This window comes from Dreissena polymorpha, chromosome 2, assembly GCF_020536995.1.
Source record: "Dreissena polymorpha isolate Duluth1 chromosome 2, UMN_Dpol_1.0, whole genome shotgun sequence".
Classification (NCBI taxonomy): Eukaryota; Metazoa; Mollusca; class Bivalvia; order Myida; family Dreissenidae; genus Dreissena; species Dreissena polymorpha.
In genome coordinates, this window is record NC_068356.1 from 73,702,629 (window position 1) to 73,727,880 (window position 25,252).

The 25,252-nt window shown below is 36.3% G+C and overlaps 1 protein-coding gene across 5 annotated transcripts; it reads right to left on the reverse strand.

Annotated features, from left to right (window-relative positions):
* Positions 1 to 466: 466 nt before the first annotated feature.
* On the reverse strand, positions 467 to 25,228 carry LOC127867616 (coiled-coil domain-containing protein 6-like). 5 transcript variants are annotated; one of them, XR_008043581.1, is made up of 10 exons: positions 24,854 to 25,226; positions 19,834 to 19,983; positions 16,942 to 17,070; positions 15,351 to 15,454; positions 14,601 to 14,758; positions 12,322 to 12,478; positions 11,480 to 11,643; positions 10,290 to 10,459; positions 4,335 to 6,816; positions 467 to 4,043 (listed from the first exon to the last, which is right to left on the reverse strand). XR_008043581.1 is itself a non-coding variant. In XM_052408915.1 (10 exons), exons 1-9 carry the CDS (start codon positions 25,073 to 25,075, stop codon positions 9,444 to 9,446), a joined length of 1,287 nt encoding a protein of 428 aa, XP_052264875.1. In that variant the 5' UTR covers positions 25,076 to 25,228; the 3' UTR covers positions 467 to 6,816; position 9,443. The 5 variants fall into 5 exon arrangements, 2 of the variants coding, with proteins under 2 accessions (XP_052264875.1, XP_052264873.1); XR_008043582.1 differs by having other exon boundaries at positions 467 to 1,987; positions 2,404 to 6,816; XR_008043580.1 differs by having other exon boundaries at positions 467 to 2,269; positions 2,404 to 6,816.
* Between the last annotated feature and the right edge of the window lie 24 nt (positions 25,229 to 25,252).

A 25,252-nucleotide genomic window follows, 5' to 3' on the forward strand; every position in this document is an offset into this window, starting at 1 on the left:
AGCCTGTGCAGTCCGCACAGGCTAATCAGGGGCGAAACTTTCCGCTTTTAAAGGATTTTTAGTTTCAAAGAAGTCCCAACTTACCGAAAATCAAGTTTAGGCGGAATTTGTCATCTCTGATTAGCCTGTGCTGACTGCACAGGCTTATCTGGGACGACACTTTACGCACACGCATTTCGCCCAGTTTTCTAAGAACAAGGCTCAATTGATAGTCATGGGATTTGCTTATCGGACATACATGTAAATACGATTAATTAATCGTACATTTTGTTGATTCTACCATATGACAAATATGTTCAGGGTACCGTTTAGATATCATTGTAATGTCTTCACGTAAAAGTATTGAATTCTGAGAAGATATAACTTAAAGCAAATAGTTACAATTGTACGATAATTGCACTATAATATGGAATTATTATTGACCAAACAATAATAGCACTATAATATGGAACAAGTAAAACTGCCATTTGGAAAATCAAATATTTATTTGCAGCAAAATATACACGACAATGATACATGTACGAAGCAAACAATTAACATATAAATAACAACACTGACAGTTATCAGCAATAATGCACTCCTCATTACATACGCAACTATGTAATATTTGTTGAAACTTGATTATCATATGACAACAGCAACATAATGAAAAAACAATAAAATACAGATTAACTATAAATGTGACATATTGAGTTAACCCTGGTGACTTGGGTTTGCAATTTTATTAATAACAATATGTTTTTCATTAGATACACAGAGTGAACCAATCAGGAATTCAGCGCATGTCTGTTTTAAATAATACAACAAATGTCACACGAAACATGACAAATATCAACTTATTTTAAATTTAAATACAACATAAAACTGAAAGCAATCTTAAACATGAAAACTACATCTCAGATTAACATGTGTATGATATGCACATTTTTACCACATTTTTTTCAAGAAACAGAACATTAGTTTTGCTAACTTCAACAATTGTTTTTAGACAGCACTTTGTCCCTAATGTGAATATATGAATTTATTTTAAATAAGAGGAAACAATTATAAGTTTTTTAAGAAAATTGTGTTCAAATTCAACTTATATTTATTTTTTTTTAAAGCAAACTTCAGCCGAACTGAAGTTTTGACTCAAATTAACTCAAATTAGATTATATCAAATTAGTTGTTTTTTTCATTAAATGTTTTTACCTGTAGTTGTTAAATCTTTGATTTTGTGTTTTGTGATCTAGATGTGTCAAATGTACCTCCACTCGAACTTGATGAATGTTAAACCCTTTTAAAGAGTTTCACACATTACAAACATGGCAACCCATGCCTTCTAATGTCTGATACAGAATGGAAAAACGAAGTGGCATTTAGAATCTCTTCCACTTTGGGAAACCGAAGGATAAAATTTGCAATTGCTTAAAGGCCACAAGACATCTAAGCATATTTTAAAATTTAACAAATTCTTAATTATATAAGAAATAGTGAACACTGTATTAACGTTACTGGTACACAAACTGTGAGAGAATACCTTAAGTAACAGAAATGCACAAGCTTCAAACATCTGAGCAATAGCATACATTATGTGCACTTTAACAAAGCAAACATCCCAACAAGATAAACTACTCTATAAACAATGTTGTGAAGAATGAGCAGTGGTTTCAAAATATGTTTCATGTATTTGTTCTTTCTTTACCCAAATTAACAAGGGCTGTTTGTAAAACATGCATGCCCCCCATATGGGCTGTCAGTTGTAGTGGCAGCCATTGTGTGAATACGTTTTTTGGCACTGTGACCTTGACCTTTGACCTAGTGACCTGAAAATCAATAGGGGTCATCTGCGAGTCATGATCAATGTACCTATGAAGCTTCATGATCCTAGGCGTAAGCTTTCTTGAGTTATCATCCGGAAACCATTTAACTGTGTCAAGTAACCGTGACCTTTGACCTAGTGACCTGAAAGTCAATAGGGGTCATCTGCGAGTCATGATCAATGTACCTATGAAGTTTCATGATCCTAGGCGTAAGCGTTCTTGAGTTATCATCCGGAAACCATTTTTCTAAGTTGAGTCACCGTTACCTTGACTTTTGACCTGAAAATCAATAGGGGTCATCTGCGAGTCATGATCAATGTACCTATGAAGTTTCATGATCCTAGTCATAAGTGTTCTTGAGTTATCATCCAGAAACCATTTTACTATTTTGGGTCACCGTGACCTTGACCTTTGACCTAGTGACCTGAAAATCAATAGGGGTCATCTGCGAGTCATGATCAATGTACCTATGAAGTTTCATGTTCCTAGGCATTAGCGTTGTTGAGTTATCATCCCACTATTTCCGGTCACCGTGACCTTGACCTTTGACCTAGTGACCTCAAAATCAATAGGGGTCATCTGCGAGTCATGATCAATGTACCTATGAAGTTTCACGATCCTCGGCCTAAGCGTTCTTGAGTTATCATCCGGAAACCATCTGGTGGACAGAAGGACAGACATACGAACGGACCGACATGTGCAAAACAATATACCCCCTCTTCTTCGAAGGGGGGCATAATAAAATGATGCAAAAAAGATTAATTTGTCAAATCATTGATGTGCAACAAAGAAAACAAAAATATTCAAAACCAACAATGAACAAAAATACAAACATGAACTTTGTAGAAAATATAAAACAAGAGGACCAAGTACAAGAGGGTCATGTGTCCTAATGCGCTCAACAGAGACCAAAAGGAACTAGACTCTTCTGAGAAAGTGGAGTTCAAAGTAATTAAAGAAGTGTATGAAACATTGATATTTAATTTCTAACCACATTTATATTTTTGAACTCAGTTGAGATATCTTTCGAAGGAAAATTCTGATCAAAATTCATGAAGATAGACAAAAAGTGACATCTAGAGTATTAACATGTAGTTGCTTTTAATTTGCCCTTGTGATCTAATTTTTAGCTCCCATGACCCAGTTTCAAACTCAGCCGAGATTTGTTTGCGACAAATGTTCTGACTACGTTTTAAAAGATTGGCCAATAAATGTGGCTAGTAAACCACCAACTAGTTTTCACTAGAGCCATATCAGTAAAGATGTCATTCAAAAAGTTGGCCGAATAATCATTATAACAAATTTTCTGACCAAGTAATATAAAGATTGGTCTATAAATTTGACATCTAGAGTGTGAACATGGTTTAACAATAGCCATATTTGAAAAACTGCCTGGCCCCTAGTGGCCACGATTTTTCAACAGACCCGACGCATTTTCAAATTTATCATAAGAAAAAATGACAAAATTTCATAAAGATTAGACAATAAATGTAACTTCTAGAACGTTGACAAGGTTTTACTATAGCAACAACAACTGCCCAAACCCTTGACAGCAATACAAGTTTTTTCAACCAACCAAGCCCATTTTTTAAAATTGTTTATCATTAGACCAAATGTACTTACCAAGTTTGATGAAGTTTCTACTATAAATGTGACTTCTAGAGTGTTAACAAGCTTTTTATTTACTTTGACCAAGTGACCTAGTTTGTGACCTCATGTGGCCCATTTACAAACTAGTCCAAGATATCATTGGGCACAGATGTTTCATGAAGATTGGACAATAAATGAGGCCTGTATAGTGTTAACAAGGAAGATGTTGAGGACGCAGAACAAACAATTGGCAAAAGGTGATCACAAAAGCTCGCAATTAGCAAGTTGTACTCAGTTGAGCTAAAAATACAAAAGCCAGACAGAATTCCGAAATTTGACATTTTAAAGATTAAAGTCTACAACAAGTAAAGTGTGTGGTAAATTACCAAGTGTAAGGCTTAATTACCATACAGGTAATAAATAACTGAAAGGTAATAAATAACTGAAATGCAAGTGATGACTTAAAATATCTCCTGTTATAGAAATAAGCCATACTCTAGGGAAAAACAGGCCTAATGCATGTGCATATAAAGTATTGTCCCAGGTAAGCCTGTGCAGTCCCCACTGCCTATTCAGATACAACACTTTCTGCGTTATGGAATCCCTGATTTGCCTATCAGGACTGCACAGGTTTTGATTTGCCTATCAGGACTGCACAGGTTTTGATTTGCCTATCAGGACTGCACAGGTTTTGATTGGGCTATCAGGACTGCACAGGTTTTGATTTGCCTATCAGGACTGCACAGGTTTTGATTTGCCTATCAGGACTGCACAGGTTTTGATTTGCCTATCAGGACTGCACAGGTTTTGATTTGCCTATCAGGACTGCACAGGTTTTGATTTGCCTATCAGGACTGCACAGGTTTTGATTTGCCTATCAGGACTGCACAGGTTTTGATTTGCCTATCAGGACTGCACAGGTTTTGATTTGCCTATCAGGACTGCACAGGATAATCAGAGAAAACACTTAACGCACATTCATTAAGCCTGGTTAACTTAAAACTCAGCTAATATTCATCAGAGTCACAAGACATTTAACAAAATATCATTTCCTGATTTAGAAATGACTTAAAAAAATGCCCATTGGAAAGTAAGATAACGTGGATAAACCATAATATATCTACAAGAATTGGTATCCATATGATTCTGTGTGCTTAATTATGTAAATAATAACAAAAATGCTCAAATTTCAAATACATTCAAAGTTTGCTGCCTTGTGTATAATGTGATACGTGTATACAAGAAAAAAATGTTAGTAACAAGAATTATTCCTAGGTTAAAATATATAACATGGATTTAACGTAGATGAACTCTCGTGGTACAAAAACAAATAAGCATGCATTAAACCCATATAGAAACAAGACATTGTGTCAACAAAATGACAGAACATTAGTTTAGATCAATTGTTACTATCAAGATACACATTTAATGGTATCCTTTAAGTCAGATATTTCCCCCAAAACAACAATTTTTCAACAACCTTACAACATTGGGGAAAGACAATACCACTCTGGGTATACAAATATATTGACTTAACAAAAAAAACATCAAAATAGACAAAACATGAAAAAGACAATTCACAAACAAGATGCGTTTGTGAAACACAATGTCCCCCTATATGACGTTTGACCTTGGAGGATGACCTTGACCTTGTGAAGGATGACCTTGACCTTTTACCACTCAAAATGTGCAGCTCCATGAGATACACATGCATCCCAAATATCAAGTTGCTATCTTCAAAATTGCAAAAGTATTCATAAAATAAGCGATTTGGGCCACATATATTTGACCTCTGACCTTGAAGGATGACCTTGACCTTTCACCACTCAAAATGTGCAGCTCCATGAGATACACATGCATGCCAAATATCAAGTTGCTATCTTCAATATTGCAAAAGTATTCATAAAATGAGCGATTTTGGTCACATATATTTGACCTCTGACCTTGAAGGATGACCTTGACCTTTCACCACTCAAAATGTGCAGCTTCATGAGATACACATGCATGCCAAATATGAAGTTGCTATCTTCAATATTGCAAAAGTTATTGCAAAATGTTAAAGTTGGGCCAAACAGACCAACAGACAGACAGGGCAAAAACAATATGTCCCCCACTACTATAGTGGGGGACATAAAAATGTTTGTTATAAGTAATATTTAACAACGTTTATAACTATCAAACGCTTAATCCTTGAAGACAAACAGCCGATGATTGAAGTTGTTCACCTTAGAAAGCCACAAGGTAATCGGGAAATATTTTGTTACTACAAACAACATAATCTGCAATTATAATACATCGTGTAACTATATTTAACAGTTTCCAGAATCAATTTTTCCTGCATTTATGGACTATTTTACACCATTAATTCAGCATAGTAAAGAATAATTAGTTGTTCTTTAGAATAAAAACTGTACCACATTAAAAGAAATTATAATTTAGGAAATGTATATTAAATAAACCAATCCAGAGTTCAAAAATCATTAAAAACATAATTACTTTCAAACCATATATTTAGTACATTTAGCAACATCTTGGAGCAAAATAGGTAAGAAAAGCTTCAAGTGTGAACACAAAGAATACACAGACTGTTTGCTAATAACAACCTCTAGCACCAAACAATACTGTTTTCATTGGGTAAGAAGTTAACACTGAAACATTCCAACATGTGAGTCACTTAGAAAAAATGAGCTTCTGCCATATGGGGCCAGAAAAGCTCCGGACAAGCCTGAACATTTGCTCAGTCTTGTCAGGAGCTACCGTATCCACTAATGAGTCAATGAAACGTTACGTAACTTTAAAAACTTCAACAGGGCTTATATTCTGTGAAGCTGAAAAAGATCTGTTCAATAACATTGAGAATAAGTTTTTTTCCAGATATAATGATAAAAGACTTCTCATAAATGAACTGAAAGTGTCACTTGGATATACAGACAGAAAGCATCAATATTATAAGCATGTCCTTACACAAAATCCCTCACTGGACTTCTATTAAGGAGCAACCATTCAGCAATAATCATTTACAAGTACATCTATAAAATAATTATTTAACACAGATATCCAATCATGTTCATGTTGGAAACAATTACCAGACAGAACAGAAGTATCGCTTGTGTTCGCAGAAAGAAAGCATCAATTCTACAAGCATGTCCCTTTAACACCAAGTCAAGCGTCAAGAAGCGATAAACAATTGATGTATGTGACCAACGACCCACGAAATTTTAGTGAAAGCACAAACAGTAAATGGATCATTTGAAATTCTAACAAGGGCTGTTGTATTTCACTCCCTTGGTCAGTGGAGTACACATATTAGCTCAACAACGGCTGGTAGTTTTCACTCCCTTGTCGAGGAAAATCATGTTTTGTCTTGCTTTTCCATTCCAGGATAGCTGCTGGGCCTTACAAATTTATCACCAGACGCTCTTCTCTGAAAGTAAATGAGACAAGTTCATTATTTTACACTCATTCTACTTGAAAAGCTGTAAGTTACTTGTGTTTTTTTACCAATTTAGACACTTAATAAAGGATATTTGTTCTATATATGATAACCAGCTATATCATCACTGGAAATACAGACAATCAGTTATTATAATGCAGGTTGTCTACCTAAGCAATGATTTTTACATCAACACACAAAAACCAAACATATTTTCTAATATACTTAATATTTTTGAGTGTATTTAAAAAGTATCTCAGCAAAACAAACTATGAAGGCTTGCGTGATTGAAATGTTCGTATATTCCACTACTAGGCATTAAGCAAAAGATTATGTTGAGTTTAGATGTAACTGGTCAACTGGACAGACATATTTGTTTCCTTATAGCACTACACTCAATAAAATGTATGGGTGAAAGATTTTCCAAAACAAACCTTTTGAATAGGGCAGTAAAGCACATCATATACTTAATCTAATACTTCAACCATATTTATCAGATAACATCAGGACACCTTAAGCTTCATACCAAGAATATCTTTAGAAGATGTTTAATTGATCAATACTTTTATAATGCTGTGTATTTCAAAATGCCCCCATACATCATGTAGTAAAACAACAACACAGCACTAAACTGCTAAGCCATGGTTATTTTTGTAGCATTGTTTGATGATTTTTCATTTATTTATTCAATGTATGAGGGTAAAATGAGCCACATTGAATTGAATATTTCATATGAAGTCAGCGTAGATCCAGACCAGCCTAGGCAACAGTTTCCTGGTCCCATACACGTACATGTTAACTCCTGAAAAGACTGTCCACATGCTAAGTCCGGATTTACCCTGGGCACATATTGTTTAATACCTTTTTTTGCATGATACACCTCAAATATTAGGATAAATAGGATATCAGTTTGTATACAGTAGACATTTATCATGCTCAGCACAAAATATTTGAGCATTTGTCATTTTTAGCATTCACACAGTTTCTAAGCCTCGCACAATAAATGTTATATGAACCACGACACATGAAAATGGGTCTTATGCCAGTGAGGCCAGCGTACCTAGAGACAAACCTGCATATCCTTGCAATCTGGTCAGGACCTACTCTGTCCAGTAATAAAACCATGAAACCGTTCATACCTATAATCTATTGTGTCTTGTTCTGAGAAAACTTGGCATAATCCATGTGCATAAAGTGTCGTCCCAGATTAGCCTGTGAAGTCCCCACAGGCTAATCAGGGACAATACTTTCCGCTTCAACTAGACTTTTGGTAAAAAGGGACTTCCTTTAAACGAAAAATACCATTAAAGCGGAAAGTGTCGTCCCTGATTAGCCTGTGCAGACTGCCTAGGCTAATCTCAGACGACACTTTACGCACATGCATTATGCCCAATTTTCACAGAACAAGACACTATTATAGTGTTTAGGGTAGTTAATGAAGCTGAAGCTGTGCTGACTGCATGTGGCATAAGACATATTTTTGCATGAAGCGGTTCATAAGATACTCAAATAATATTGTCCAAACACTACAGCTGAAGATTACTTTAATGTATGAAAGTGAAGGAGATTACAAAAGGTAGTCATATATGTTTGTAATAAGTGTATTCCAAGTAGTGCATCCTATACCAACACTATATGGCCGCAAGTATTTAAATACAAAAAGGCAATCATTAAAACAAGAGATGTGTTTGCCAGAAACACAATGCCCCCTACTGCGCCGCTTTGAAGCCATATATTTGACCTTTGACCTTGAAGGATGACCTTTGACCATATAGGATAACCTTTGACCTTGAATGATGACCTTGAACTTTCACCACTAAAAAAGTGCAGCTCCATGAGAAACTGCATGAGAAACTGCATGCCAAATATCGAGTTGCTATCTTCAATATTGCAAAAGTTATGACCAAGGTTAAAGTTTTGGGACAGACAGACACAATGACAGACAGACAGACAAACAGGCCAAAAACAATATACCCCCAATCATTCGATCCGGGGGCATAAAAAGTAGTTTAAGATTACTATTTATACTGTTAATACACAAGATAAACCAGGTTGATTTCAACTTAATTAAACCCAGTAAAGAAAGAACACAGTACAGTCAAATTTCCCAATCGTCATCTTCAATGTATATGCTGTACATAATAAGTACCTATAAACAATATTTTCTAATCACTTCTGCTGGAAAATGATTTTATCTTACAAGCAAGTTTCAATTAACATGACTCTAATGAAATTAAAGAAGTGTTAACTTCTTTCAAATTTTAAGTAAACTCTCCGATAACAAACATATCACATTTGTGTTTTCAAGCTGATTGTGAACAACGCAGACAACATCATTTTGCAATAGGTTCAATTGTATTTATGCATTAATTGTGAGAATTGTCAATGTTCTGAGGTTAGATAAATTAATATAACAAATTGTTCTTTGATAGACATTGTTCTGTAAGAAAACGCAATAAATGATTTTGACATATCTACTAGAAATGAACACCAATGATGGTGATTTACAATAATATTTTCTATATTTTCCATTTGTAATATTATTCATACAGATACCAAAATGCCTAATAAATCCATTAGAGAACCATAAGAACATAGACATGCACAAGATACGTACCTTACTTATGACGCTTCTTTTTTGTAACAACGATCTGGAATCATGAACACACTCGCAATAGCCTTCAGATTTTATAAAAGAAACTTAGCTAAGAGTCTAGCTTACGAAACATTATAGTAATTTTACAGCCTTCAGAAGTCTTCTTTAAAGGTACATCAGATTCTTTCTAGCAATGCAGCACAGATAAATGTAAGGGAGTGACTGTTATTTTAGTACTCAAGAGCTAAAATCAGGGGTGTGATTTAAGAACCATTTAAGGCGAGGAAAATGCCCTACCCCCCTTTCAGGATTTAGTTAAACTCTTCATTTTTTTATAGATACAGCAAAGTTACAACTATTTGTGAAATAAGTTTGACCTTGAAAGGAAGGAAATCAGCTGAAAGGAGGAAAAATCACACCCCTGTAAAATATTTAAACAAAATTATTTTCATGGAAAGCAGAATGGGGGGAGGGGTAGGATCCCATTTCAAAGGTGAGGGGAATATTTGATCCCATTTCAAAGGTGAGGGGAATATTTGATCCCATTTCAAAGGTGAGAGGAATATTTGATCCCATTTCAAAGGTAAGGGGAATATTATAAAGTGTTTAGGTGTGTGTATGGGGACAACATTAACACTCAGAGAAAGGGGAGGGGATTTTTACATCCAGGGTTGATTTCAAAAGCCAGCTTGGATTTCCCTACTCAGAATTTCAGAGGGGAGGGGAACACATGCATGTATATGTAGGCGATTGTAGGGGGAACGTTTATGTTGCCTTATTTCTCTATTATTTCACCATCTTTATTTTAGAAACATTAGCAAAGCATTCAGATTTTCAGGCAAAGCATTCAAACCTATTCTGCGCCTACCTGTGGTCCGGATGAGTGTGGTGTGTGACCGTGTACCGGGGGAGACGTGCCTGGGAATCCTGGGCCAGCTGGGGGATGGAACGCTGACCGAGAACTACTGGAACCACTTGACTCCCCGGTGTTACGACGCATGGGGCTCGGGGGACTGAATATGGACTGCATGCCAGACGCTGCAAACAGATGCATACATAGTGAGTAATGCTGGGGACGCAAGACTTTTAAGATCTTGCAATAGGACATTGGGAATTTAGCCAGGCTTACACAATTGCAGGGTGTCTTATAAGGCAGAGGGTTGGCTGAAAAAAGGGCTGTGTGACCTCTTTCATTTTCTTCAAATGTTTTACTTTGCAAACACTCAGTAAATGTGCTGTTTCAAATATATTAAGTCATCCATTAAGCATAATTATATTCCATGAGATATGTTCTTCAATAAAAATAATTTGATGTTAATAATGGATGTTTATCTACGCGTCGTTTGCATGATTTTACAGCAGGCGATTGCATACGAGTGCTGTCGCTCATTCATAGTGTGCGCTCTCATTGGCAAATATCTATTTCCAACACAACGATGCTCCATCTTTAGGTTGTCTTTAGTTTAGTTATTTAAAAAAGATAAATGTAGTTGAAAGACGATTGTTAAAGCGCTTTCAAAATTTTCGACAAAGACGATACCGCTTTGATCTTGAAAAATACTACTTGATATCGAGCTCGCCAGTTTTCTCCCATACATGCTGAAAATGTACTCCATCTTTTGAAAAATAGCGTGAATCACGCAATCGCGCGGTCTATAATTACCACTGCAAACCTACAATCTCCAACTTGACAATAAAGTGATTTTTTTAGCACAAAATTACCGCCTCTTTCTTACAGGCTGTTTCGGAATGGTAAAAAGTGATATTTTTTCCTAAACATCTGATCACAATTTCCCTAAAACAAAAGCAAATCATTTCCAATAAACTCAAAAATCAGTTTATTGAGTTAATTATGCAGCAATAAAATCCATAACAATTTATAATATTAATTGAAAAATGCAAGCAAAACATGCATTATAAACAATTTGAATGCCTGTTTATGAACATATTAATAATGCTTCATTTTTTTCCAATTTAATGATTTATCGCGTTTTTTCCCAATTTAAAAGGCACAGGCTATTACATATATAGCATAAAAAAAATCACTGCAATACTAACCTGGTGAGAGTGGTCTGGACGAGTTAGGGGACACGTAGGGTATAGGGCTGGACACAGTGCGAGGTCGTATGTGCGAGCTGGAACTGGAGGCGCTGTGGCAACCATGGCCTGAGGAGCCACTGCCCCCGCTGATGTCATGCTGCTTGGTCATCTCATTGAAATGCCTGCATGAAGATATTGGCATGGAAAATAAACCACCAAACTCATGTCTATAATACATCAACATTACAACAAGAGCTGTCACCATAGGATGACTTATGCCCCCTATCAACGCTTGATAGAAGTTATGAGCTTTTTTGGAAACCTAAACGCAGATTTTGAAACCTAAACGCGGACCTAAGTTCAAGGTCACAGGGGTCAAAATTTGTGTGCGTATGGAAAGGCCAAATATGAAATTGCTATCTGAAGCGACATAGAAGTTATGAGCATTTTTTGAAACCTAAACGCAAAGTGTGACGGACAGGCGGACAGATGGACGGACGGACAGTGCAATCACTATATGCCCTCCTTCGGGGGCATAAAAAGGTATATGAGCCACATCATACAATAATGTGTTTTAGCGCAATAAGACCTAATAAAATAAGGGTACATGGCTTGGGAATTGCGCTTGGAAATGGTCCATATTAGGGAAATTAGCAACATTTGGTCCCTATATTTTTAATGACTAAAATAATTTGTAGAAATTATAAAAAGGGTCACCCAACAGCATACTAGTGAAAGTAAATATTTCAGTTGTTTTTTATGTTAATAAATATTAAACCATTTTAAGGGATTCACAATGCCTTTTTGTAAGTTCAAAGATAAAGAGATATAAATACAGGTATAACATCCTTCCTACTCACCGTTCATCGTCCATCTCCAGACTGGACTCGCTCTCAGACAGGTGTCTACACAGGCTCTCCCGCCGCTCCATCTCCATCTGCAGCTTCCTCTGCAGGCGCAGGTTCTCCTCGCGGATGTGACGCTCCTCCTGCGCGTAGTGAGCCATCTTCTCCTCATCTGAAGCACAATACCATGAAATGAGCCTTGCTCTGTGGAAAGGGATTAACCCTTTCCCACTCAGAGGCAAAAAGAAAATTGCTATGTGCAAACAGCATAAAACCAGAACAGTCTGCGAGTAACTCACAGTCTGTTAAGGTTTTATGCCGTTTGCTGCTCATCAGTGCCTAAGGGTTGGAAATGAAAACTTGAATCTAGTAAGAAAGGTCTTCGATTAAATATAAATTTTAAAACAAGAGCTGTCACCATAGGATGACATATGCCCCCTATAAACGCTTTGATAGAAGTTATGAGCATTTTTCGAAACCTACACACAGATTTCGAAACCTAAACGAGGACCCTAAGTTCAAGGTCAAGGTCACAGGGGTAAATTTTGTTGTGCGTATGGAAAGGCCTTGTCCATATACAAATGCATAACAAATATGAAGGTTGTATCTCAAGGGACATAGAAGTTATGAGCATTTTTCGAAACCTAAATGCAGATTTTGAAACCTAAACGCGGTCTTGTCCATATACACATGCATACCAAATATGAATGTTATATCTCAAGGGACTAAGAAGTTATAAGCATTTTTTGAAACCTTAACGCAAAGTGTGACGGAAAGACGAACAGACAGACAGATGGACAGACAGACGGACGGACAGTCCGATCACTATATGCCCTCCTTTGGGGGCATAAAAATATGAACTAGAGAGCGGACACCATGCTAAATCCTTGAAATGCACTAAGTGACCCCTTGACCTAGTTTTTGACCCGGCATGACCCATATTCGAACTTGACCTAGATATTGTTTTGATACAACTTCTGACCAAGTTTGGTAAAGATCAGATGAAAACTACTTCAATTTGAGAGCGGACACCATGCTAAATCCTTGAAATGCACTAAGTGACCACGTGACCTAGTTTTTGACCCGTCATGACCCATATTCGAACTTGACCTAGATATTGTTTTGATACAACTTCTGACCAAGTTTGGTAAAGATCAGATGAAAACTATTTGAATTCTTCGAAAGAGGGCATAAAAAATACAGACATGTCAAAATACGTATCTAAGTGGGAAAGGGTTAAATGCATGTGCGTAAAGTGTTGTCCTAGATCAGCCTGTGCAGTCTACACAGGCTAATCAGGGACAACACTTTCCACCTTAATTAGGATTTTTGCGAAGAAGAGACTGTCTTTCAATGAAAAATATCATGAAAGCTAAAGTGTTGTCCCTGATTAGTCTGTGCAGACTGCACAGGCTAATCTGGAACGACACTTTACGCACATGCATTTAACCATGTTTTCTCATGGCTGGACTCAAATAGCTCACAACTTTGGTGATTTGTGTCATGTGGTTCTGACATGTTGGCAGGTTTGAAGAAGGTTGCTGACACAATTTCTTTTGAAATATACCCGCAGGAAGTACAAGAAGTTTACAGATGTCAAAATGGATGTATCAGAGCCATTTATGTTGTTTTGCTGGGGATATCTATATAAAGGATGGTTTTTGAGATTAGTGCTCATTACTGGTGATGTCCCCTATGCAAGAAACAAGCATGGGCCATTTTTTGCTCCGTGTGAAACACTGGGTACACTGCACCTCATTTAAATGCCTCTTGCAAAAGAGGAATAAGAAAGTAAGGTTTGAGCTGATGATTGAACCAGCAACGGAAGTTTTTTTCTTCTCATTAGAAAGAGAACTAGCCAATTTGATTTTGGGACAAATTATTGCTTAACATTTCTGATTTGGGAAAAGACAAAAACTGGTGTAAGTTTTGATTTACATTAAAACTGCTTGATTAAAACAAATGTGTCATTGGGAAGTGGCATCTGTCAAATATGGTGAAAACCTCCAGAGAAACAATGGAGTTCTGGCACCAGTGTGTTCGCATTTGACCATATCAGCTCTATACTTACAAGTGCAACAATAAATAAATCGTTTGCACCTATTAGTAATGCATCCTGCTTTTGTTTTTTTTTAATAAAAATGAAAAATGTCAGATAGTTTTGAAAAATGATACCATGCCTTACTTTCTATATGAAATGTCAATCAAATTTCTGGGATCTGTCAATGGCTTAACACGACGATGTTTTAATTTCTTCATCTATAGGTCTATAATAATCCTGACCCGAAACTTACGTTCGATCTGAGCGGAAGTAAGCTGCCTGCGAAGCCGTGTCACTTCGCTGCGCAGGCTCTCAATGTGATTGGACAGGTTCTCGGCAGTGTCCCCATTTTTAATGTCTCGAGGGGAAGGGGGTTCCGTGACGGGCTGCTCCAACTTCTCTTGTAACAAACTGAAGGAATATATAGAAATGTACTGATTGATTGAACCTGGTTCTGAGAAAACTAGGCATAATGCATGTGCGTAAAGTGTTGTCCCAGATTAGCCTGTGCAATCTACGGTTTACTAGTGTATGCTTATGATGTTCGTTGATTAAGGCGATCAAATTAAGGTAGTAGACATCTTCGATAGCCTTTCATCAGTTATATGCATCAAATAGATGTTTTTACAATGCTACATCATTTTACAATGTATACATAAGACAAAGTGCATTGAAACTCTTTACTGTGCTGACCAGCCAAGAGAACAAGAAGAGGACGCCTTAAAAGGAGCAAAAAAACAAACACCAACAATTTTGTTACAAATGTCAACGATAAATGAATAAAGAGGAGATGTTCATAGAATATGCATGCCCTTACCCTCTCCAACTGACGCAAATTTTATTTGATTACCCCACGCCCTCCCCCAATTAGCCAGAAGTAGCGACAAATGAGTTTTTATCATAATGGTGTAGAAAACAAAATGGTCAACGGAATGACCATTCAATCGAAAGACCGACCAACCTACCAACCAACAGGTGAAAAGCCAAAGACACCACTACATACCGTTTCTCTGCCTCCAGTTTGTCCATACGTTTCCAGAGTCTATTGACGAGAGATTCCTGCTCTTGTTCAAGCGCATTCTCTAGCTCTATCTTCTCACGGCGCAGCTAAAAACAAATATTACACTCATTCTATAACAAAAAGTGTCGTTATGCAGTTAAAAGAAGTCACGATCTTGCGTGATTGTCATCTTTATTTTCAGGACTCATTACCATAAACTCTAGGACCATATTTGTAAATCTTATATGGCATATCCTATTTGTGTTAGTTTGAAACTCTTTAAGTTTATAGAATAAGTGAAGTTTAAACACCTGACACCATTGTCATTTTTTAGATAAACAGGACTCCCCCTGGCTCAATTTTTTTTCTGTATCCAAATTTTCCTGTTCATGTCTGAATTTCTTATTATTTTAAATATTGAATGGGTGATCAGGAAGAACTCTTAGCCAAATTGAAACATCCATAGCAAAATTTCCATATTTGAAGCCATTGGCTAATTTGGCTATTAATGGCAGAGTAAGCCATGGATAAATTTGGAAAGCCAACTGTAGTAAAATAACACAAAAGAACTGAAAATATGAACAATAACATTTTAAACCAGAAAGGGTCCTACAGGTTTATTAACGACATACCATCTGTTTAAGTATTACCTGTTTACCTGTGTACCAATGGTGTCTCTAGTTTCTCTATCTTGCTCATCCGCTTGTTCACCTGTGTGTGTATTTCGATGTTTATGAGGTCCCTCCGCGCCAGAGGCTGCATTATGTGAGGACCCGGAGTGTGTCCCAGCACTCCTTCCTAATCAGATTTTAGACTCACGAAAGTTGGGACGAATTTTGAATGATAGCTGCAATTTCCAGCTATTTATTGTTTTTACTTAAAGATTTTTAATTTAGGCGTGGTCTTGTGCTGTGGGGGGAAACCGGAGTACCCGGAGGAAACCCACCTGTCCGGTATGGTGACCACCAACCAGACTCACATGCGCCGGGAACGGGAATCGAACCCGGGTCGCCTAGGTGAGAAGCGAGCGTGCTAACCACTGCGCTAGCCGGACAGCCGCACACCTGGTACTCTTGCTCTTTCTAAATACAAAACTTAGCCCAGCCCCACCCAGCCCTGTTCATTAAGATAACATGCCCCTCCTACTTGTTCTAGTGTGGCCTTTTTGCCGATGGTGTCATTCTCATCAGCTTGTTCACCTAGTACTCTTGCTCTTTCTAAATACAAAACTCAGTCCAGCCCCACCCAGCCCTGTTCATTATGATTACAAGCCCCTCCTACATGTACCTGTTCTAGTGTGGCCTGTTTGCGGAAAGTGTCTCTCTCTTGTTTCTTTATCATTCTCATCGGCTTGTTCACCTAGTCCTCTTGCTCTTTCTAAATACAAAACTCAGCCCAGCCCAATCAGCCCTGTTCATTATGATAACAAGCCTCTCCTACCTGTTTTAAGGTGGCCTGTTTGCCGATGGTTTCTCTCTCTAGTTTCTCTATCTTCCTCATCAGCTTGTTCACCTGGTACTCTTGCTCTTTCTAAATACAAAACTCAACCCAGCCCCACCCAGCCATGATCATTAAGATAACAAGCCTCTCCTACCTGTTCTAGTGTGGCCTGTTTGCCGATGGTGTCTCTCTCTAGTTTTTCTATCTTCCTCATCAGCTTGTTCACCTGGTACTCTTGCTCCTTCTCCAAGGTCTCCTCTAGCTCTACCTTCTCCTGACGCAACTGCAATCACAGCAACCAATGAACCATACTGTAATTGGATAGATGTTTTGATATACCACAGTAATGGTTCATGATTACCCCATGAGTCAAAATATACTGTGGTGATGAAAATCTAGAGCTAAGTTTGATGCACATATTTTTAAACAGATGCCAATTAAAGACAACTGGTCTCTTGATGTCCATTAACACTTGTTTTAGTGACAAAACATATATTATACAATTGGGGATAGAGATTATTGCTTGTCTGTTTACCCTAGGCATGTAGACTTACAATGAAGATCCAGGTAAAATTTGGTAGCCTGTCTGGAACTAGCCTTAAAAAACAACGTTGAAACAGCTGTCATGGTGTTTATCAGTTTATTTAAAAATTAAACAAAGATTTAGGCTTATAAAAGGGAATAATCTATGAAAAATTTAGATACAAAAAATATTCAAAAATTACAGGTGTCCGAAAATTTAAATAGAAAAATTAAGGTGTCTGAAAATTATAATTATTTTGAAATAATTGCAATAAATCAATGTACAATAATTTTCTTGTTGTTTACACTTTTTTCTGCTTAAAGAAATAAATACAACTTCACAGCTTTTCTAACACTTGCCTGAAAGGATATAGAACAAACAAGAATATCAGTTGATGGATGCTCCCCGATGATGCCCTTTGTCAATCTATGTGTTAATTACCACCTAAAAAAAACTCTATTGGTACCTACATGCCAAATATGACAGATCGCTATGAGAAACTGTAAAAAAAATGTGACAGAAAATCTATTATTAGCCAAGGTGACCTTGACCCCAGTGACCTAAAACGTCATCAAAAGGTAGAGGTCCATGCAAGGTACCTACATGCCAAATATGAAAGAGATTGGTAAAGTATTGAAGGCGCTATGAGAAACTGTAACAAAAGTGTGACGGAAAATCTATTATTATTAATTTATTAGCCTTGGTGACCTTGACCTTGAACCCAGTGACCTCAAACCTCATCAAAAGGTAGAGGTCAAATGCAAGGTACCTACATGCCAATTATGAAAGATATCAGTAAAGTATTGAAGGCGCTATGAGAAACTGTTAAAAAAGTGTGACGGAAAATCTATTATTATAAGCCTTGGTGACCTTGACTTTGAACCCAGTGACCTCAAACCTCATCAAAAGGTAGAGGTCCATGCAAGGTACCTACATGCCAAATATGAAAGAGATTGGTAAAGTATTGAAGGGGCTATGAGAAACGGTAACAAAAGTGTGACGGAAGGAAGGACAAACTTGCAACTATATGCTCCGCCGAAATTTTATTTCGGGGAGCATAAAAAGTAAAAACAGAAAACATTCTGCTTTATTAATAGGACAACACTGTTTCAAATGATGTTTGGTGAATCTATCATTTGCTATCAGTTTACATGGTTATTTACCCAATTACGCAAATGTAATGGCCCATTTCTCTCAGGCATGCACCTGCCATGTTTTATGACCTTAATACGGTTGTAAAAATCCATGATCAAAGTGTCCCTAGATAAGCGAAAACAGGGCCAAAGTCTGTAGAATAGCGTGGTCAAATATACTGTCCGAAAATTAAGAGACATTAAAAATGGACGAAAACCCTTATGTCCGTAAATTAAGAGTCACGAAAAATAATTATTTTTGCTAAAAAAGAGGGTGTCCAAAAACTTAAGTGTCCGAAAAAATACGGTATACTACAGTGGTACCATTTTCTAATCGCTTTTGGATATGTGAAGGCCATCAGACTAGAAAACAATTAGAAATAATTCATTTATTGAAACAAGGGAGCATGTTTGGCCTACGGGTAGTTTTAGGCATAGTTTATACACTTAATAACTTGACATTTTCCATTGTCAGGTACCCAAAAACCTTCCCAACCTGGGACACTAAAAGAGAAACACATTTTGATGGCCATATTTACATTTGATTGTACTCTATTCTGACAGGGCTGTGAAAATTCTATGACCAACTGGCCAAATGCCATTAACTGTACAGTCAGACATGTAAAAGTGTCTCATCTTCAATATCAAAGTGCAAAGAAATGTATCTTTCAAATAATAAGGAACAAAATCTTATTCTTACATATTAGAAGAACTAAGAGTGTTTGATTTATTAAATCATAATCAGTGAAAGCAATTGTCAGAAAGCCTGAAATAAAAGCCGGTTTGACATATTCCTGGCTGTTGCTTGCGGCAGGGGTTTTTATTTGATTTTGGGGAAAGGGCCTGGCCTTTTTTTAGGGGAAAAAAATCGCGCGAAACGTTGAATTTTGGGGGAAAAAATTCTGCGAAAAGCCGGATTTTGGGGAAAATAAGGAAAGTCTAAAATAATTAATTTAGCATATTTTACTGTTTTTAAAATATTTAAGGCAACAGATAATTTACTAAAGCAATATTTTTCTAGTTTCTACAGTGGACCAGGTAAACTTATATATAAAAAGGTAAAAAAAAAAAAAAAAAAAAAAATTTTTTTTTTTTGGGAGGGGAAAATGAAATCTAGGGGATAATTTAACAGCTAAGGGGAAAAAAATTAGAGGGGAAAGGGCCGATTTTCAGCGGGTCCCAAAGAAGGAAAAAAAACTCTGGCTTGCGGGCAAGTAAAATAAGCCCTAAAACATCTCTATTGACAATAAAAACAATCTTGATATTTCATTCCACCTGATACAGAATGGGAGCCCACAAGTACCTAAGTAAGTTTGCTTGAGAATTCATTTGTTAGAATAAATCTACAATTTTTCCACACATCCATTTTAGGCTTGTAGTCTAAAATTACCTGTGTGAGTTTGCGTGAGAGGTCATTAGTGAGGAACTCCTCCTCCTGCTCATAGTTCATGGCAAGGGACTCCTTCTCCTTCTTCAGCAGCTGGATCTTCTTAAGCAGCGTGTTGCTGATAAACTCCTCCTCCTGCTCCGCACGCGCTTGCTGCAATCACACCGCAAAATGTAAGACTTCAGTAGTGGTACTACTAGAGCCTCACTCAGAGAGGTCTACATGTGCCTCAACCCTTTACCACTTAGATACATAATTTGACAAATCTGTAGTCCCTTAGAAAGTTTAATTTAATTAACCCTTTGCATGCTGGGTAATTTGTCGTCTGCTAAAATGTCATCTGCTGAATTTCTAAAATAAGCATTTTCTTCGATTTTGTTCAAAGAATACTGTCAGAATAGCTAACAGTTTGGATCCAGATGAGATGCCACGTTCTGTAGCGTCTCATCTGGATCCAAACTGTTTGCAAAGGCCTTCAAAATTTGGTTCCAGCACTGTAAGGGTTAAAGACCTTTCTTACTAGATTCAAGTTGTAAAGGCTTCATTTCCAACCCTTATATACTGATGAACAGCAAACAGCATAAAACCTGAAAAGACTGCAAGTTCCTCGCAGGCTGTTCTGGTTTTTTTCAGTGTTTTTCCTTCTTTATAAAGTACTGGAATACACTTTCCCAACTGGGAAATAATTCCCAATTACTACATCAAAAAAATCTCAATTGAAGGTTTCAATTTTTTTTGTTTTATAAATAAATTGCAACATTAAGTTTATTTCCTTATGAAGCAAATATAATATTGACAACGCTTTAATAGTTATCAAGTGTAAAGTATTTATTAGCAACAAATTAAATACACCAATTTCACATCTGAGGACTTCACTACGCGAATTTTCCCAATTTCATTTTTTGCCCTCATTTTTCCCAATTGGGCTGGTACCGGTACTTTTACCACTAGGGCCAAAAAAATCCCTGAAGTTATACAAGACATTAAACACATAAGTTTACAGCTTGAAAGCATGTTATTTTGACAAAAGTGATCAAATTTCTGACTAGACCTAAAAACAAGAAAATACATTTGTTACAATGAATTCTCAAGATGTTTGGGCAAGTTATTTAACAGGAAATAAGGTGGTCAATAAGAGTACCATCATCTAGCAAAGTGTATTCTGAAATAAAGATTACTTTATATTGTCAGTATTAAGGTGAGCTATCAAAATAGGTGGGTCCTAAAGAAAATTAACAAGACTATTGCCAAGCAATATATGTCCCCTACAGACTCCACCATTGTCAGAAATAGGAACAAAGTGAAATGACGTGCATAATGTCCTTATTGCCATATATCCATGTTTTAAGTTTCATGAAAAAATATTAAGAAATTTTAAAGTTATCGACGGATCCAGAAAAGTGTGACAGACAGACTGACAGACGCATAGAGTGCAAACCATAAGTGATAAGTCCCCTCCCGTGAAACCGGTAGGGGACAACAATCCAAACTTTATATGTGCAGCTGGCAACACCAAAACATTGCAAATACCATACTCTTCAAAACAGAATTTAATCTTGAAAGCAATATGTTAGCAATCGGCTAAATTTATAGCACCATTTTTTATTCAACCATGAATTAAAAAGCAGATTTACAGAGAAAGCAGTTGTGTACCCCGTAAACTAAGATAAAGTTGATAGTTGTCCCTATATTTTTGTTCACATTTTAGACGATTTGCCCCTAGTAATTGTAAGTGTGCCATACATTACAGGGCTTTTTTCAGCCAGATTTTAAAGCCGATATTTGGCTATATTCCCAATCGCAAAAAGTATTTTTTTCCCCAAAATTTGCTAAAAAATTCACAATTGCGAAAAAAAAACGCTTATGACCTAAACTGTTTTGATTTAAATTCAATTCAAGCGTTTTGTGATTTGGCTGCATGGAAAACAAATATGTTGCGCAATTTGAAATATTACTTGAAAAATATTCCTAAGCAAAACCCTTGCGTAAAAACGAAAAACTGTATCATTAAATAAACAAACATTGTCAAGAATTACAAGTCTTCCCATTGAAACTCCTTCGATTGTTAATGATAGTAATTAATAACAATTGAGTCTTTTGCATCTTCATCGTTGATTTCCGAAAGCAAAGTGCTGACTGATATTCAACATGTTGAAAGCAATAGTTCTTCAGAAGAAGATGAATGGCCTCCTAATAAAATGGTGCCTGATGTGACTGAAGACTTTGTGTGAGCTTATTATGTGGAAAACTGTTGATCATGGTGGTGTTTGTGATTAAAGATGCTGAACTCTTTCATGTAGTTTAAATCCCAATATATTTTCCCAATTTCTTGAAAATGCCGAAAAGAACATGTGAGATGGGAAATGTAAATAAAATGCGCGGTTGTGAATTAGTAATGCGTGAATAACCCCATGCCAATACCAATAAAAAATTTCAGTGTCTTAGTTATACCAAGCACACTAATCGGTCCGTAATGTGTACTCCTCCACGATAAAATCGTGGACAGTTACTTCGGAGACTTATGATGAAAACATCGATGGTATCCTCGTGGAAATTGTGCATTTCATGCATACCGGGGTAATTCATTTAAATCGAAACATTAGCGCGTAATATAATTTTTTTTTAAACAAAACACAAACAAGTTGTATCTTTATCGTTATTGTCTTTAAGATAATTAATTATTGAAACAATTAAATAACACGTGAGATCGGCAATGTAAATAAAACGATTTTCAGTTTCCTACGGTACGGAAATTTTCCCTCAATTTTTTTTTTGCTTCAAAAACTTTTTCCCGATTTTTTTGCTTCAAAAAGTAGATGCGCGTTATACATAAATGCGCGTTATACACACAGGCTTGGCGAAATTGCCGGTCTGCCGGTCCTGACCGGCAGATTTCCATTTGGTCCGGCAGGATTAACAAGACTGCTGGTCCTGGCTACCGGCAAAATGTGAAATGACTGCAAACAAATCTTTTTTTTTTCAAAGTTGAAAATTTGAAGAGCAAACCCCTTACTACATCATGAAATCATGAAAATGAAATCGCTCATTGTTTTGATGTTTGCAAAAGGTTTGTTACGTACAATTAGGAAATCCAACTGGTTACACAACACCTACTTCAAACTCAGTCGCAAAATCGGCAACTGCCTTCTAACAAAAAAGATCTTGATAGCTTTGACATATTTTTCGAGTAGATAAGGACATTAAAATATGAATTTCTTTATGAAGCATGGCTTTTAAAAAGGTTGTTTATTAAGTATAAACAATGTTCTAGTGATAAACACAACCATTTGCAAACGCCATTTTTCAGAAGTGTAAAGAGTACAAAGCATTATGGGGCAGAGCTTTAATTGGACGAGCGAATTTAAATTTAGATTGAATGCAATACGTTACATGTACAAAGAACTGTTTTATTGCATCATACGCAGTGTCATGTAAAAAAAATGTGCTTGCCGGGGACTTTCTGATACCAGGCAAAAATGAAAATGAATCTCTGTTAACAATTACACTGCGTTAGCATGTAAATGAATCGTCTTGATTATTTAATTAATTTCTCGTACACGTTCTGAAAAATGAAATGCCTTTATACTAAAATGATAATTAAATGTCAGGAAACTTGTTTTATACCAGTGTTTTTTTTATGGCAATTTCGGGATAGTTATATTAAATTGGGTTTTCCCAAATCAGTGGACTTCATGAATTAAAAAAAATCCAAAATGGCCAAGAAAAGGCTTGATGTATCTATATTGTGTCAATATTTGTTGATAAAAATATTCCAATTTTGCCCATTTTTTTTATAAAAAATGCTCACATTTGCCATTTTATTGATAAAAAAAATCCCAATTAGACTCTAATTGGCTTTGAAAACTGATACTGTGCATGACGGCTGAACTGACTGAAACTAATGTTGAACAAATCATTGATATATATTTAAGAAAAAGAACAGAGACATTCAGCTGTGAATATTACATTCATACATTCATACATTCATGTGTATTCATATAATAAATATCATTACATGACTTCTTAATTTTCGCCTTTTCCTAAAAAAACGACGCTTTTTTCCCCTTTGGACAGGCCCCGCCACCATTCCCCTATAGGTGAAAAAAAACACTGTTTACTGTGTACATGCAAGAATGTTTAAATCGTTTTGAATAACTATAATTTGATAATTATTCGGCTTGCATTTACGTTATTGAAATTAGCTCACCGAACGGCTGATAGGGAATACATTGTGCATGTAATAAACACTGACACGCGAATTTTTCGCACCTTTATTGACATTACACAACAGATTAACACCAATTAGCTGCCGGTGTCGTTTAACCTCTAAGCGATTAAAATCGGTTTAACGGGAGGTTGAATAAAACGATCAAGATGTGATCGCTGCCATCTTTGAATTTTCTATCTAGTTTTTTTTTTTTCTGTCCGGCTCAATTTTGTCCGGACCGGCACATTTTCTAAAATGCCTGTCCGGATGACCGGCAGCTTTTTTCCAATTTCGCAAAGCCTGTACACAGCGTTTTACTGTAAAACATTTGAGAAAAAAATCTTGACAGTGTATGCCTGATTGTGTGATTAGACAATATTGCCCATATAAAAGGTAGCTCATTAAATGATGACCACAGCTACAATAAGTACTATTTCACAACTTATGTTTAAATGTGTTTTTTTCAGTATTCTCACAAGTGACATGGTGTTCGATTTTAAACCACAGCAATCCTGTGGTGTAAATGGATATATATTCCAGTATCAGAATGTGACAACTATATATTCATTGTGCCAAACGTATATTGATTGAAAATCTACTTATGATAATGAGTCAGTAGACACTGCATGTAAATAGGAAATATACATGTGGGAAAACGTGTGAATCATAAGTGAAGATTTATCGTGCCAGGTTACACACCACCAATGGAAAAACACACATTAAAATAATTTAAACATTTTATATCTTAATATAACACAATTAACGACATAACTCATTTTAAAATGGATAACTTTATAGAAAAAATAAATTTCTTACGATGTTTACGCTGATCTTTTTCAGCTCTTGTTTTTCTTCGGCGAGTTGCTTGCATTTCAGTTTATAAGTCTCCAGTTCCACTTTTAGCACCCTGTTTTCCTGCTGCAATGATTCTATTCGCTTCTTAAGCTCTGCAACCTGCGACTGAGCTGACGTCTTTGAAATGATGCCGCCATCCAGCGAACTGGCATCGCTCTCCAACTCACTAGCGCTATCCGCCATTGTCAGTTGTAAACAATGTGCAGAAAAATTGGTTTCGTATCAATATTTTAGTTTAGTCTTTTCAAGTTCTGCTATATTGTAAAGGTAAAGTACTGTAAGTTCTGAAATTGAAGTCTTTATAACTCATCGCATAAAGCGTTCACGTGCGCTTACACTTATAAATGAATAAAATATGCA